Source organism: Cucumis melo, chromosome 5 (assembly GCF_025177605.1).
Source record: "Cucumis melo cultivar AY chromosome 5, USDA_Cmelo_AY_1.0, whole genome shotgun sequence".
Taxonomy (NCBI): Eukaryota; Viridiplantae; Streptophyta; class Magnoliopsida; order Cucurbitales; family Cucurbitaceae; genus Cucumis; species Cucumis melo.
In genome coordinates, this window is record NC_066861.1 from 1,502,430 (window position 1) to 1,517,113 (window position 14,684).

At 34.4% G+C, this 14,684-nt stretch overlaps 3 protein-coding genes across 9 annotated transcripts in view; all 3 read right to left on the bottom strand.

Moving 5' to 3' along the window:
• Positions 1–497: 497 nt before the first annotated feature.
• Positions 498–3,110, bottom strand: LOC103491458 (uncharacterized). Its single transcript, XM_008451409.3, has 6 exons — positions 2,824–3,110; positions 1,912–1,962; positions 1,752–1,821; positions 1,404–1,444; positions 859–918; positions 498–769 (listed from the first exon to the last, which is right to left on the bottom strand). The coding sequence occupies exons 1-6, from the start codon at positions 2,887–2,889 to the stop codon at positions 695–697; spliced, it is 363 nt and encodes a 120-aa protein (XP_008449631.1). The 5' UTR covers positions 2,890–3,110; the 3' UTR covers positions 498–694.
• Positions 3,111–4,528: 1,418 nt separating this feature from the next.
• LOC103491457 (uncharacterized) lies at positions 4,529–7,422 on the bottom strand. Its single transcript, XM_008451408.2, has 5 exons — positions 7,164–7,422; positions 6,816–6,928; positions 5,438–5,508; positions 5,219–5,305; positions 4,529–4,937 (listed from the first exon to the last, which is right to left on the bottom strand). Exons 2-5 carry the CDS (start codon positions 6,919–6,921, stop codon positions 4,635–4,637), a joined length of 567 nt encoding a protein of 188 aa, XP_008449630.2. The 5' UTR covers positions 6,922–6,928; positions 7,164–7,422; the 3' UTR covers positions 4,529–4,634.
• A 909-nt stretch (positions 7,423–8,331) lies between these two features.
• The window catches only part of LOC103491455 (uncharacterized), a 37,933-nt gene continuing 31,580 nt past the window's right edge, over positions 8,332–14,684 (bottom strand). The window contains exons 28-37 of one of the 7 annotated variants that reach the window (XR_007821111.1): positions 14,418–14,571; positions 14,215–14,325; positions 13,772–13,939; positions 10,664–10,781; positions 9,809–9,967; positions 9,614–9,729; positions 9,471–9,530; positions 9,143–9,378; positions 8,879–8,953; positions 8,332–8,783 (exon numbers count right to left, since the gene is read on the bottom strand). Coding sequence is in view for 2 of the 7 variants with exons in the window: in XM_051085119.1 (XP_050941076.1) it covers positions 9,175–9,378; positions 9,471–9,530; positions 9,614–9,729; positions 9,809–9,967; positions 10,664–10,781; positions 13,772–13,939; positions 14,215–14,325; positions 14,418–14,571 (1,090 nt within the window). In the remaining 5 variants the exon portion in view is untranslated. Of the gene's footprint in view, positions 8,985–9,142; positions 9,379–9,470; positions 9,531–9,613; positions 9,730–9,808; positions 9,968–10,663; positions 10,782–11,184; positions 11,236–13,771; positions 13,940–14,214; positions 14,326–14,417; positions 14,572–14,684 lie in introns of those variants that run through there. The other 6 variants (XR_007821112.1, XR_538069.3, XR_007821110.1 and 3 more) reach the window with 6 other exon arrangements.

Sequence of the window (14,684 nt, forward strand, 5' to 3'; positions counted from 1 at the left end):
GTTCCAAAATACATCTACATTTCTTTCATTTGAATTTTGTAATTGATCGTCTGACTTGTTTTATTTTATTTTCCTTCTAAAAATAAATATGCATTAAACCAAACTTATGCCTTAAAAGCTGGTTTCGAGGCAAGACTCTAACATGTAACCTCAAGGCTTGTGCCTTTTATGGATCATAAGGGTTTTGTACCTCTCCAGCAAAGACTTACACTCCTCTCAAAAACACATGGATACCTGAAATTTCTATGTTTCGTATAATGGTAAACAGAAGAGTATCAATTTGTGTCGGTATATGTTTGAATTGTAGAAATTTGAACTATTACTACTTTTTCCTAATTTCTGTTCAACTATTATGTTCAATCACAGAAATTTAGGTTTTCTACAATATTTGCGCCTTTAGCCTTGTATTTGCTTGATGTTTGCGCCTCGCCCCTTGAGGTTACATGGCCACCTTTAGCCTTCTAAAGCATTGAGGATGGTAAAGTAAAAGCAATAAATGTGAAAATACAAATCTATTTATAATATTTAGGCCAAGTGGAAAACCCAATTTATCTGAAAGACTGTCTGCAATTCCCTCAAAACAAAACTTATCTGTTCCAAATCTTAATTGGCAATTGAATCAGATTCTTGCAAAAGGTGGTCAATAAAGGCAAGATTATATATCAAATACAGACCCATGAAGCAAAAAGCCATACTATTCTTCTGTGGAACTGCAACTGAATGAGTCCAGAAAGCTCCGGGCAGCATCCAAACTTAGTTCTTCGTTAACCTGTAGTCAAAATGATATGATTTTAGTTCTAAATACATTGGAGGAAGAAAAATAAAATCTAATTGCATGATATCTTCTCAATGACATACAAGTTTATTGTGTATCTGTTGAAATGAGTTAAAGAATCTCTCTGCTTCAACCTTTCCCACCTGCGTGGAATGAGCCAACAAGTTGTGAGATACAAATATGAACACTGTTCTATTCACATTCATACAAAATAATAATGCATGCATCATTAGGATGGAATGTGTTGAGAAATCCAGATATTTGCATTTAAGTTGAAGTGATGTTCCTAAACATTCAATTGTAAAAAAAAAAAAAATCAGAAACTGAATATACAAATGAGTCTTTCAGCACCTTGAGAAAAATGTAAATAATCAAATCAAAAAGTGACGATAAATTAGGAAGATAAGAAGACATGACGAGAATTTATGTAGATGAAAAAATTTGTTGAACTTCCATATCACATGCATTGTAACTACTGAGTTATAAACATAAACATGAAGACTTGTAACAGAAAAAGATAACTGAGTAACTCTAAGGCGTTTATGCCCTAATTTAGGCTTCTCACAGCCCCAGCAGCATATTGATCTCAAATGATCATCATACTTAAAAAAGACAAAGAAGTTCATACCTTCTGCTCAGCAGCTAACTTTAGCTTCGTCCAGAATGCATCTGTAAGCAGTCATTCAAAAAATGCGACATTAGCTTAACTTCTATTAAAAATACCAAGGAAAGCTAGAAGATTTCCTTATAGGATTATTGAACAGAAAATATCTACTAAAACCAGAAAGGATAACTTCATAAGCGATTTAAGAACTACATGATCCCAAATAGATATCATTAAGAATAAACTAGGTACAAAGGAATTTCAACATATGGTTCCTTAAAGCCAATTCCAAATCATTTTTACAACCACGCCTTTTTAAAAAAGTTAATCTGGAATGAAATATAAGAGAGTAATACTTTTAAGATAAAATACCATGTAGGGGAGATCCTTGATCCTTTGGTTTTTCTCCATCTTCATTCCATGCCTCTTGCCATTCATTTAACTATGAACAAGACAACATTCAGTGTTTAATTAAACCAGCAACAAGAATATGCAAGAAGGACAGGAGGTAGGGGCAAAGCATATAATTAACCTCACTCTTGGGTGACTTGGACGTTGACTGTCTAGATAACTCTGTCTCCGCCTGAAAATTGTATGAGATTTTTAATAACCTTGATCGACGCGATGCCTATGCTACTAATAATTGCACTCTTCATAGGAAGAGAAACAATGGGACAGTTAAGTTCATAGAACTTTATACATATCATTCAATAAACTTTTGGAACTCCATATTAGTCTCAGAGAAGTGATTGAAGCAGAATTAAAAGCTTCCCCTAGTCTCAGTTATTCTTCTTCAAAGATGGGTAAAACATCGAAATAAAAGAGAAAATATGACAATGCAAGAAATTAGGTCTTACTTGATCAGCTCTATAAGCCAAACCAGTTTGTATCCCAGTACAACCTCTTCTATTTCAATTATAAGTAATCAATCCAAGCAGATCCTTTCTTCAAAAGTGATCAATGAAAATTTGACAAAGAATAATTTTAAAATAATATCACTTTACTTTAGAACCCCACAACCAGCAATCAAGTTATCTCGTAAAAATAAAAAGATACCCATATAAACTTCATTCAATAAGGGCTAAAACCTACAGACACATATAACTCTGCCAAAAATGGCCCATAGAATTTTGCTATATAAACCGTCCACCAAATATTTTCACCACTTTTGGCCAATATCTTACATTAAATCAAAGAGAATAAAGCCAAAAAAGACCTAATTCAAGAAAAGAGATTTATTCAAACTATGATGAACCAACCATTAACAAGAGCCACCCAAATCTGTCCTAATCGCAACATTGTAGCGGGAAGAAGGTCTAAAAACATTAAAATCGAAATAGAGAACTCTTATAACAAAGAACAAATTAGCAATGGAATACAATAAAATAACATGGAATGATGAAGAAAATTTCTAAGATGATTAGCAGAAAGAGATGAATGGTACATGATAATCTCGAGATCGAACAACGGGAAACAATTGAAGAAGTCGATGAAATTCGAACTCGTCCATAGCTGTTTTGGGATCTACGTGATGGTGAAATGAGGCTTTTGAATCCCTTACGCTCAGCAAAAATCGGGAATTGGGTTCCAAAATTCTGGAATAACAAAAATAAGAAAAGAAAAGCAAAAAAGAAGCTCTCAGGGTTTTTCATTCATTCATACTTTCATTGTTAGTTTCTTGTTAGACCGGTTCTTGGACCGGATTGGGATGTCCTCGATGTCTCTCGATATTACGAATTTTACCTTTTCTCAACCTCTCTCCTTAAGGAAAAAGAAAAACACAAAATTAAATTTGTCAAAGGAAAACACATCTTAAGGCTTGGTTCTAGTTTATATTTGTTTACCTTCATTTTTTTTTCTTTTATATACGTGAATGATTGAACTAGCTTACGAGTATTTCGAGTAATTTTATGAAACAACTTGGCTGATGCTATAATATTTGGGTGTCAAAGTTACTTGTTAGAAATTAATTCATAGTCCTCTTAGTTAGTTATTGAGATTATGTCTCTTTTTCCTAACACTAAATTTATGGAGATTAATTTGTTTTTATGAAAGAATTTGGCTTATACTATAATATTTGGGTGTCAAAGTTACATGTAAAAAATTAATTCATAATCCTCTTAGTTAGTTATTGAGATTATGTCTCTTTTTCCTAACCCTAAATTTAGAGTGATTAATTTGTTTATATTCATTTAGTACTTAGATTTTGAGGATTTAAGTTTAACTTCAATTGAGATCTTTTTAAATATGGAAATGGTTCAACATTGTTGGTTAGAGTTTGAGTTTTATTTTAATTTGATTTGGTTTCAATATTTCACAACTTAAGTTTCATAGAATTTGTGCTAAGTACTAATTTTTCATTTTCTAGTATAAATGTTCGTTAACTAATTGAAAGGAATGCCTGTGTAAAGTAGGGCTTTTCTCTAGCCTTTTTTTCGTTTCTTGTACTAATCGTTTTTATTTTATAAATGAAGCGGGAGTGAAGTATCCTTTTTCAAAAAGACTAATTGAAAGGAAGGTGAATGAATTGTAACTAATTAAGTTTCATGAAATTTGTGAGTTTACAATCTTAAAATGAGCCTAACTCAATTAATAGTGGTTCTATCAACCTAAAAACCACAATTTAACTTAAGAGTTTTTTTTTTAAAAAAAGAAATAAAAAGAACTATTTGATTTTTTTTTTAAAATGTAAATATTTTATCACATTTTTTAACGATTTTCCATTTAATCCATATATTGTAAAAAGGAAAAAAAAAGTTAAAATTTGTGAGTGAATTAGAATTTAACTTTTTTTTAACAGAAGATAAAAGATTATAACAAGTTTAGGTTCTATCTCTAAAGTGAAATTAAAACAAAGTATTTTCCCTTAAGTTCAACCATTTCTATTTTAGCCTCTAAGTCACAAACAAATTGGAAACAAATTTCTAATTTAAACAAATTGTGTGTTTGCAAAAACTGGTTAAAGATAAGCACTTTTAGACCATTTCCAATTTTTAATAAATGGTTATGAATGGAGAAGATATTTAGATATTGTATTTCTATTTTGTCAATAATGGATACTTGTAGATTTAGTCTAAATATAAAATTTTGCTATATTTTATAAATATTTTAATAAATGCTCGTCCATAGATGTACTCATGGAAGCAATATGAGAAACAAGAAAATGCAAAATTTCATTAAATTACAACAAATATGAGAAGAAAAGATATCCATATTCTCATTGTAAAACTATAATGTTCAAAGTATGGAATGATTTCAATGGCGTTTCTTACCGCCACCCTTTTTCTTACTTTTGTTATTCTTCTTTTTTCCTCCTTTTCTTCTACCTTTACCGCCCATTTCATTTCCAAAGTCAGTATTCCTAAAAGGATCACTATTCCTAGAAGGGCCACTATTTCTAGAAGAAGATGGGCGTAGTAAATGCTTCACATCAAGCACACCATGTTTGAAAAAGCCTTCACTCGACTTAAGAACCTGCTCCTCTGGCCTACGCTTCCCCGAAGATTTTCTCGAGTTGCTACTACTAGCCATCCCACCAAATTGTCCAACACTAGAATGCTGCAAATAACAGAAGAAGATGTAGGTTGAAAAGAAAGAGAAGAATTAAAAAACATGGTTGATTGATGCCTTTAAACTTTGCCATTTGTAGCTTATACTTTCGAAAGTTGCAATATAAACGTTTAAAAAATACTCTTGGAATTAGAAATTTTTAAAATTTTGGACAAAAGTTTAGTTACCAAATGGTGTGACAATGACCGATAACGAAAAATTTTAGGGTATAAACTGATATTTGTCAAACATTTAATCATGGAAGTCACCCATCTAATGGATTTCCTTACCTCTTGTACCATCTTTTGTTCTCTTTCCTTCTGCTTTTTCATGATTGGTCGTGCTACACTTAAAGGCAGTCTTTGCTTCTTTTGAGGCTGCAAGATGGTAAAACAAGATTGATGGTCTAAAAGCAATAGTCGTAAGACTTTAAAATTACGTTCATTCAGGATGCCATAATAAATTGAGCCTACAGAATGCATATGACATATCGATAGTTGAGTTTGTACCTTTCCACCCAGAGAAACAATTTTTCTACTCTCAATCTCCTTTTTGTCTTTCCATGACATATGAGAGGAGGCTGAAATAAAGAATACAAAAACAAATAAGCTGCTTAATACTTGCACCTTTTTTCTTCATTACCTTCTATTCAACCCTCCACCCAAAAACCACCACACACAAGAGAGATTTTCTAGTACTATAGTCTATGGTAGTAGTATCAATTTTTTTTCATAAAATCAATATTCGTTGCTTTCCCTAAAGGAAGCATTTAAAAATGGATGGTGTGAGGCCTATGAATTAATCATACATCATGTAATGACATGTCAGATGCCAAATGGAAGGATCATATAATACCATAGAACTAGACATTTTCTCCAAACGAATGGTGAGGAATAACCAACTAACATTAATCAGACCAATTACTACCGATTACTAAGACCTCATTTGATAACCATTTCATTGTTTACTTTGACTTTTTGAAAAATAAGCATGCAAACACACACCTTAAAGTTTCTTTGTTTTCTTATTCATTTTTTGCCGATGTAACAAAAAATAAGTCAAGTTTTGAAAACTAAAAGAAAACAACGGGGCTAAATATTTTGGTCAATAACAATTGACATAAGACCTGACGGGGGATCTAAGAAAGCAAAGGAAACTACCTTATGGGAAGGTGTGATCATGCAGATGTTCTAAAAGAAGTTTGTACACAAACAGAATCTGAAAGGAAATGTGAGTATGCAAGTTAAATACAGTTCCAACCAATGTCGGATTCAAAAAATTTGTTGACGGGGCTTCATAATACAATACAAATAATCTGAAAAAGTCTAAGAAATCGGGCTTCAACTTGGGTCTAAAGGAGGCTAGAAGCTATATTTACCACTAGGCTAGCTAATAGTATTGGTATTACGTCAGATTTATATATATATATATATATATCACATAAAGAGCATACAATTGAGGGGCTTGAACCCCATTGGGCCTAGAGTAAATCTGCCGGTGGTTCCAACCTCTATTCAATTTCTTTGGTGCTTGACGTTAAATCTCATGTATGATTGCTAACTAAAATCAAACTACCAAAGCTCTTCACTATAATCCTCTTGCACTACAATAATTAGTATAGACCTTCATTTTTCACGGGCTCAGAGGATTCACGGCAATTATAATAGATGCTAAGATTTTTCAACTAAAAGAAAAATTACTCCGTTGCATCAATTGAAATAAAGTAGTTTGTGTTTTGCATCAGAGACACGAAATAGAAAAAGGCAATGTGGGTTGTTAATACAATAAAGCATCAAGTTTTGTAGTACATTTTCCGCATGTAAAATTCTATGTGTATCATATATGCACAGATAATAAGCTGAATTCTGAGGGAAAAAGAGAAATTACTGAGGAATTCAATTTCTTTCTTGATATTTCTCATTTTCATTTGAGTTTCCATATCTGTCGAGTCCCTAGATGATCCCGCTTTTGCCCTTTTATCCCTGGAATGCATCTTGTTACTGCAAAGCAAAGAACATTGAGAAGGGAAAATAATCAGAAAAAAAAAAAAAACACAAGATAAAATTTAAGACAAATGCCGGAGAAAAAAACAAAAGTTTTCCATTCAAAATAGGTCGGTTTTGGCTGGAATTTCAATCAAAATTGGCCTGATAACAATGTAACCTACTTAAAATCAAAGTTGGTTGAATCAAAGAATTATTCCAATGATCCAAGCAGATGCCGAAAGCAACCTACCGATTGACGGAGGACTGCAGCAGAAGAAGTGGTTGGCGTGGCAGCCAGAGGTTGCAGCAGAGAGTGAGACAAGAAGAGGAGAAAGGAAAGTGCGGGTGAGGGCGTTGACGGCGATCGGCAGGCAATACGGAGGAGGATAAGATAGAAGGAAACTGAAAACAGTGCTGCCACTGCTGATAGGAAGTGCGGCTGCTGGTAGAGGGAGTAAGCACAAGTTGGGAAGCACAGATGGAGCGTAGGGTTTGCTGTTTTATTTATTGTTATTATTTTTAAATATAGAATTGTGAATATTTACTTTGGTTTTGTTGGTAGTTTGTCAGATTTTTTTTTTTTAAAAAAATATTCAAAATAATTTTTTCTAATAAAATATAGTGATTCTTTTTATAAAATAATGCATTTTTTAGGAGTAACGTAAAAAATAGAGTATAATATATTAAATATCAAAAAGAAGAAATTCTTGAGTCCACACATTGAAGTTAGAGGGGATGGGTACGGATTTATCAAAATTACCTTAATCCTATTTTTGTCAATAGTTTGCCTTCTACACTTTTAAAAAATACATTATTTTAAAAAAAATTCAAATATAATAAAAAAAATATTAAAGGTAAATATGTAATTTTAGGTGAAATACTCGAAACTTAGACTCTAGACCCATTTTATTTCAAATGTATGGCGACTCTTAGATTTGGTTTGAAAAATTAGTGGACAAATAATCTTAAACTTGATAAACAACTCAATTTTAAAAATAAAAAATATCAAATAATTTCTGTATAATTGTGAACTTTTTAAAATAAAATGATGGATAGTTAAATTATCTTCTAAATAGGTCCAATTTGACTAAACTAGAAATTCGAATTGGTTCATGAAAACCTTCCTAACACCCCTGCTTATAATACGATTTTGTCAAATTAAAAAAAAAAAACAAATTAAGAAAAAAAGAAAAGAATAAACTCTCATCCAACTTTTATTTCAAAAAGTACAAAAATAATATCAAGTGATCTCAAAACAATCGAAAGTCGATCAACGAACAAAAATTACAATTTTATTTATTATTTTCCTTCTTTTTTTAGAAAATCGTCAAATTTAATTATGTATTTCGTATAAAACTAAAAAACCATATTAACAATTAAACTTAAATGGAACAAAAACTCCCCTACAACCTTGAAAATAAATAAAAAATTATTCAATTCAAATATAAATTAATCAAATTCTAATACATTGAACCAATGGCTTAGCTCAACAATTGAGCTACGTTGCAATTGTCCTACTAAGAAGTCACTTTCACACATACATATATACATACACATACACGTGCATGTGTGCGGCGATAACGGTGGTTGGCCTTAGCCTTAGGTCCCTAGTTGGTACCCAACATATTCAAAACTTCTCATAGCGGCTATAGCATTGAAATTAAACTTTGTAATGGCTCAAGACTGACTAATCTGTCTAGATATCTAATAACATAAATTCACAACTTCGACTGTAATCAAAGATCAACGGAAGATCCAAATCTTTAACAATTTTACAAGACCCGTGAGAAACAGCTCCCTTTCATAGCAAGAGCTGATCTTGATCGATACATTTGGAGATAATGATCTCTGGAAGTCCAAGGTCCAAGCTCTAATAAAAGAAAATGTAATTATTAAAAATTCTTGCTCTATGAATCTTTGAGATGGGTGAGATGGGCAAAACCTCAGATAAAAATAAGGACCGACCCCGATGAAATGCAATAGAGGAGTTCAATCCGCCGCTTAAGATTCTTGTGAGGATAATGCAAAGAGTGGAGCCTCCTGTACATTGTGGGCTCTCAGCTTTGGTTCTCTGTGGATTATTTTGTGTGAAAATGTAAACTTATTGTAGTAGTATTTCAACTTTTATTCTAAAAGAGGGTTCAATATTAAGAACTACCATCCTAATTAAGCCATAATTACTTGGCATGTGTAAGAGTAGGAGAAACTATCTATTAGACTATAACTAACCAATTCTGTTGTGCTCAAGGGTAGCGAAGTGTCTAATCTTCCTGGATCTTATCTTGATGGAGGTTTTCAAGATTCTCAATGCATGTCTTTAATAATGATTTGGCAACTTCATTTTTCTCAATCTCGGACAGATGAAGAAGCTCTGCTTTGATTCCAATGTCAGTCCGATGGACAGACGGCAAGTCAGTATATAGCTTTATGATCTCTAATAAGCATTCTGAAGCACTGATGTGAACCTAAATTAGATATGAGATTAAACTATAAGTTACATGGTTCAATTAGCATAAAATTCAAATTTTAATATCAAAAAAGAAAAAAAAGAACACACCTGAGCAATCTTAACCGTGGTTATGCACTGAACTACTAAAGGCGATACAGAATGAGATAACTGTAGATGAAAGGAAAAATTTTATTCTAGATGTTTTACAGTAAATTATATATTTTTTTTCGAAAACATAAGCAATCAGTTACCTCAAGTACAAAAGAAATAACGCTATCAAGTTTGGTTTTCCCTTGAGAACCAGGACGCACGACCTCGTGGAACCTTGAGCAAAGTTCATTGATTGACAAAAAAGTCGAAGTTTTCACTGAAAGTAAAAGGTACAGTTTCAACATTAGCGAATGCAACCACAGGCTGAAACAAGAAGAGAGACAAGAAGTAGATACCAGTCCATCGAAAGCCGTTGGACAACGATGTAGTAATCAAATACAGCAAGTTCTTTTGTTGTTCAACAACGTCGTCTAAATTAGCCACTTTGATGGAAGATGTTAAGCAATTTAAAATTTTCTCTCGAGGAACTGAGGTTTCTCCTCTATCATCTGCATCTGCATAAATTAAGTCGGGTCACAGTGCAATCAAAACCTGTAAACACTCATATGCAAGTTGAAGAGCATAAATCTGCGATCATATAAAGTACACACGGGCAACAATATATGACAGCAATGATAGGAAGAAACCCTCCATTTGTTAGCTTTTTACTTTTAAGAATAATTGTCTTTCCTTGATGGATCAAGAAATTCATTCAAACTCTTTCGTAGTGGTTCCATATTCAACAAGAAAATAAAACTAAGTGACTGAATTTAGCAAGCAAATTTGTAGAAAATTAGGTTGGAAAGAATTGGAGAATATGTTTTAGGATAATAACAGAAATACTAGCCAACCTCAAGGTATTAGGGCCTTAAGGCATATATCCTCGAGACATGTACCAAAAAAAGGGGTTTGAATCTCTATCCCTGTATGTAGTTGAACTAAAAAATGTAGGAGTATTAAATGATGCTACAGTTATTGTAGTCTAGCCTCCTCTTGGAGCTCACATATCATATCTTTTCCTCTTTCTAACATATTCACATAAACTTGTCTCATCACAAGAACTTAGAATGTTTTTCTATCATATACAGAATAATGATGTACATAGACAGAGGCACCAGAATAACGATCTGACTTCCACTCATGGCAGGAGAAAAATTATGAAAATAAATCAACTTACTACAGAAACAGAAAATTTGGTAGCAAGTAAAAACCTGTTTTAGTGGCAACCCCTCCAAGAGATGCCTGTCCAGAATCCGCTGATTTACAAGTCTCGAATAACAATGGGAAGACCATATTGAAGAACTGGGGACTGCCAAAGGCCTTTAGAACCTGAAAAGAGCACCGATTGAAGATAAGTTTAGGCTAGCCACTCTGTTTTAAGTGCACTAACAATATTTCAGGACCAATATATAACTAAAACAGATAAGAAAGGTGCAGTTGAACAACGTAGGAACATTATGTGTTAACGTCTTTTGTTCTTAATTGTTCAGCTTTTCTAGACAATAGTTTTTAATAACTAAAACACAAAAGTAGATGCAGTGAGGTGCAATTAATGAGTTTGTCCAAAAAGCATTTAACCTTTTTGGTTCATAGAACATCTGACAAGTGATAGGGTAGAAAGTACTTATTCATACTTAATAGTTCTAGGCAGTTTTCCATCTACAGGAAGAGTGGAAGAGTGAGTGTGAGGGACACTATGCACCAATTAACCACCACAGGTTACTACACATACCTAACTCAACATTTTGACCTATCCCCATAATAGTCTGTTAGGACCCCAAACCTGAAAAACAGAAAAATCCCAACAAGCCAAAATAGAGGAAGTACCCTGTGCAATATATTGATATCATAAACTCAAAGTTCTAACAAACAACCAGAAATATCAAGGAAAATGAAAGCAACAAGGATAATAACCCAACTCCTTCGAGAAGGCTGGAAACCTCTCCTAATAAAGCCTACAGAAGCCTTTCCAAAACAAAACCTAAAGATGCTAATCCCCAAAACATTCTCTTTATATGTCCCCTTACAAGTGGCCCCCAGGTATATATCACTCCCCTCCCAGTGGCTCTTTTATTCCCCATACAGTGCATTCCCCTTTTTGCCCCTTCTCTTATGTGTGTAAAATTGGGGGTCTAAAATTACCGGCTGGCTCAAAAAGCACCTTGTTCTCAAGGTGGAAGGAGGGAAATTGCTAATGACTTTGTCTTCAGTGGTTAATGCAGGGTCTCCCTTGAGGATAACGGTTTTGTTTCATATCATAAATCCTGTCGACCACAGCCATGGGATTCCTAAGACCACACCCAACTTGCCTAGGTTGATGGCTAAGAATTCCGTCCCAATGGTCAACTCGGGAAGTTCCAACTCAATTCTTTGACACATCTCTTGCCCTTCTATGGCATTGGCCGTTCCATCTCCAATGGTCACTCCAAACTTTTGTTCCTTATGTGACAGGTAGTTCGAGTTCCTTAATTATTTTTTGGTAAATGAAGTTGTGGGTCACCCCACTGTTGATCAACACCACTGCCTCTCTCCCTTGTATCTTCCTCTTTACTTTGATGGTTCCTTTCTCCGTAAAACCATGAAGAGTGCTTAGGCCAATCTTCGTTTCATCTCCCACTTCCATCACCTTCGACTCAATGGTCTCAATTTTCCCCGTTTCTTTTCTTTTTTTCGAAAAGGTATTGTAATACAACTTGAGGTGGGGAGATTTGAACCCGAGACCTCTTGTCCTCGGGTACACCCAGGTGCCAGTTGAGCTGAGCTCGTGTCGGCTAGTTTCCCCTGTTTCAGTTGCTGGTTCTTCTTCCAAACCTTCTTCCTCGTTGGTAATGAACAACATCAACTCTCTGTTCTCTCGAACCTTACATTTATGGCCATGTGACCATTTTTCATTGCACCGGAAACACAGTCCTTTATCGAGACGTGTCCTTAGTTCACTGTTAGATAACCTTTTGACCGGCGGTGCCCTCTTCACAAAGTTCCTCCGCATAGTTATAATAACCTATTGCATTTGGTTCTCATTTCCCTTCACTCCACTTTTTTTCGTATGGGCCGACTAGGCCCCGTTGGGCTGGGCCTCTCTCTTATTTGATCCGTGGATCCCTAAATCACTCAAAGCAAGCTTTAGGGCAACATTATGGTCAATAACAAGTTGGGCTCTCTCATACACTCATCCAAGTTTCTTGGATGACGGCTAACCACCTCTGCCTTCAATTTCGGCGCCAACCCCATCACAAAGGCATCCATCAACACACTCTCTGCCATTTTTCCGGGTGGGAGGGGGCAGAATAGTCCAAAAATTTCTTCAGATACTACATAAGTCCCATCTTGCGTGATTCTGATCAACTGAGCTTCAAGGCTCCCTTCTCCCATTGGTTGGAAATGATCAAACACAAGTCTCCCATGAGGTTACCTTTTTCTGGTTGTTACTCCATTGAAACCAGTTAACTAACCACTACCACTTTCACTTTCTCATTGTTCGCTAGCTCATTGGTCTCAAAGAAATGCTCTGCACGGTATATCCAAGATTATGGATTCACCCCATTGAAGATCGGCATCTCTAGCTTTTTATACTTGCTCTTGTTCATTGACCCCTACTCACTGGTCTGACCTGTTCCTACTTCCTCCATTTTCCCTTTCATTTTGAGCACTGAGGGTTCGGACTTCCCAATTCCTCCTTCCTTCGATCAGAGTTGCTTTCTTTCATGTCTTCCACAAGCTACTCCACACTCTTCTTTAATTCGAGTAAGATTTCTTTCAAGTTAGTGATCTCCTTCTCACTAGACATCATTATTTCCTCTAGTCGTTTTTGAGCCATTGATGTGTTCTTCCCAGGACTCCTCTGATACCAATTTGTTAGGACCCCAAACCTTAAAAACAGAAAAATTCCAACAAGCCAAAACAGAGACAATACTCTGTGCAATATGTTGATATAATAAATTCAAAGTTCTAACAAACAACCAGAAATGGCTACCTTACAAATAGAAAACACATATTTAGTAAACCAAAAAAAAAAAAAAAATCTCCACAACAAATTATCGAACATCTGTAAAAGTTCACCATGAAAGCAACATTAACGCCTCACATTTTAGCCACATCAACCAGCCATTTTGGGTGTTAAAATCTTTGCTCTGGTTTTAAAAAAACAAACAAACAAGTCTCCACTTCATTATGTATTTCCTATAAATTGAATTCCAAGCTAAATCTTAAGAAATTCTAACATCTGTAGATGACACAACACAAGTAATAAACAAAAAGGAACAAAAAATAAGCAACACTTTTGAGATGTCGGGACCTCTATTAATAGAAACAGTATGCACCTTCTCAAGACAAGCAAAAGCAGCTTCTCGGAATTTCTTTGCTTTCTTGGAGCAGGAGGAAGATACCAGGTTTACAATGGCATTGGGCATGGCAGGATCTGCAGTAGAAATTAATTTGTGGCAAGCAGTTGAAATAGCACCAAGTGCATCCAAGATGGTTTCTTTTCCCTGTCGCAGCAAGAAACAAAAACAGTCAAGGGTGAACCTAATGAACCCCCATCATTATTAGCTCAGATTTTTTTTCCATTATTCTATTAAAATATCAGAACCCTCTTCATCCTACACCTGCACAATGAAGTAATTTCTTGCTATGTTTGTCAGAAGCAAAAAATATCCTAGAAGTTCAAAATTTCATCATTAGTTTTCTTCAACATTGGACCTATTCCTGAAAATCAAACAGCATATTTTTTTTTGCGTAATAAAGTAAAATCGTATAACTGTACCTCCCATATATGACCAGAAACTTCTTTCATAAGAGATTGGAGCAGTACTTGATGATAAGAAGATATGGACTCCCCCAAAACTTCACAAAGTTTGGACATTGCTTGTGCTGACTGCAAGATAGAAGCAGAAAGAAAAATGGAGAGACAAAACATCAAATAATAAAAAACAAAAGAGAGTTACCGTTGGAAAGAACATTACTTACTTTCTTTTTACTGCTCCATGATGATGATGTAACTCCATTGCATATGAGAGAAACAATTTCTCCCAGATATAATTGAAGAGTAATACGCTCACCACTAGTATTTTCTTCCCACAATTCCTCAAATAACCCAGAAACATGCTTATCATCTTCAAATCTAAATAAGAAAAGAAATTAAAAATCTCAGAGTAAATAAAACCTAAATGATTACAGGAAGGATGAACCCATCAATTTCCTTAATCAATTAAGACGGTAAATCTCTTATCCAAA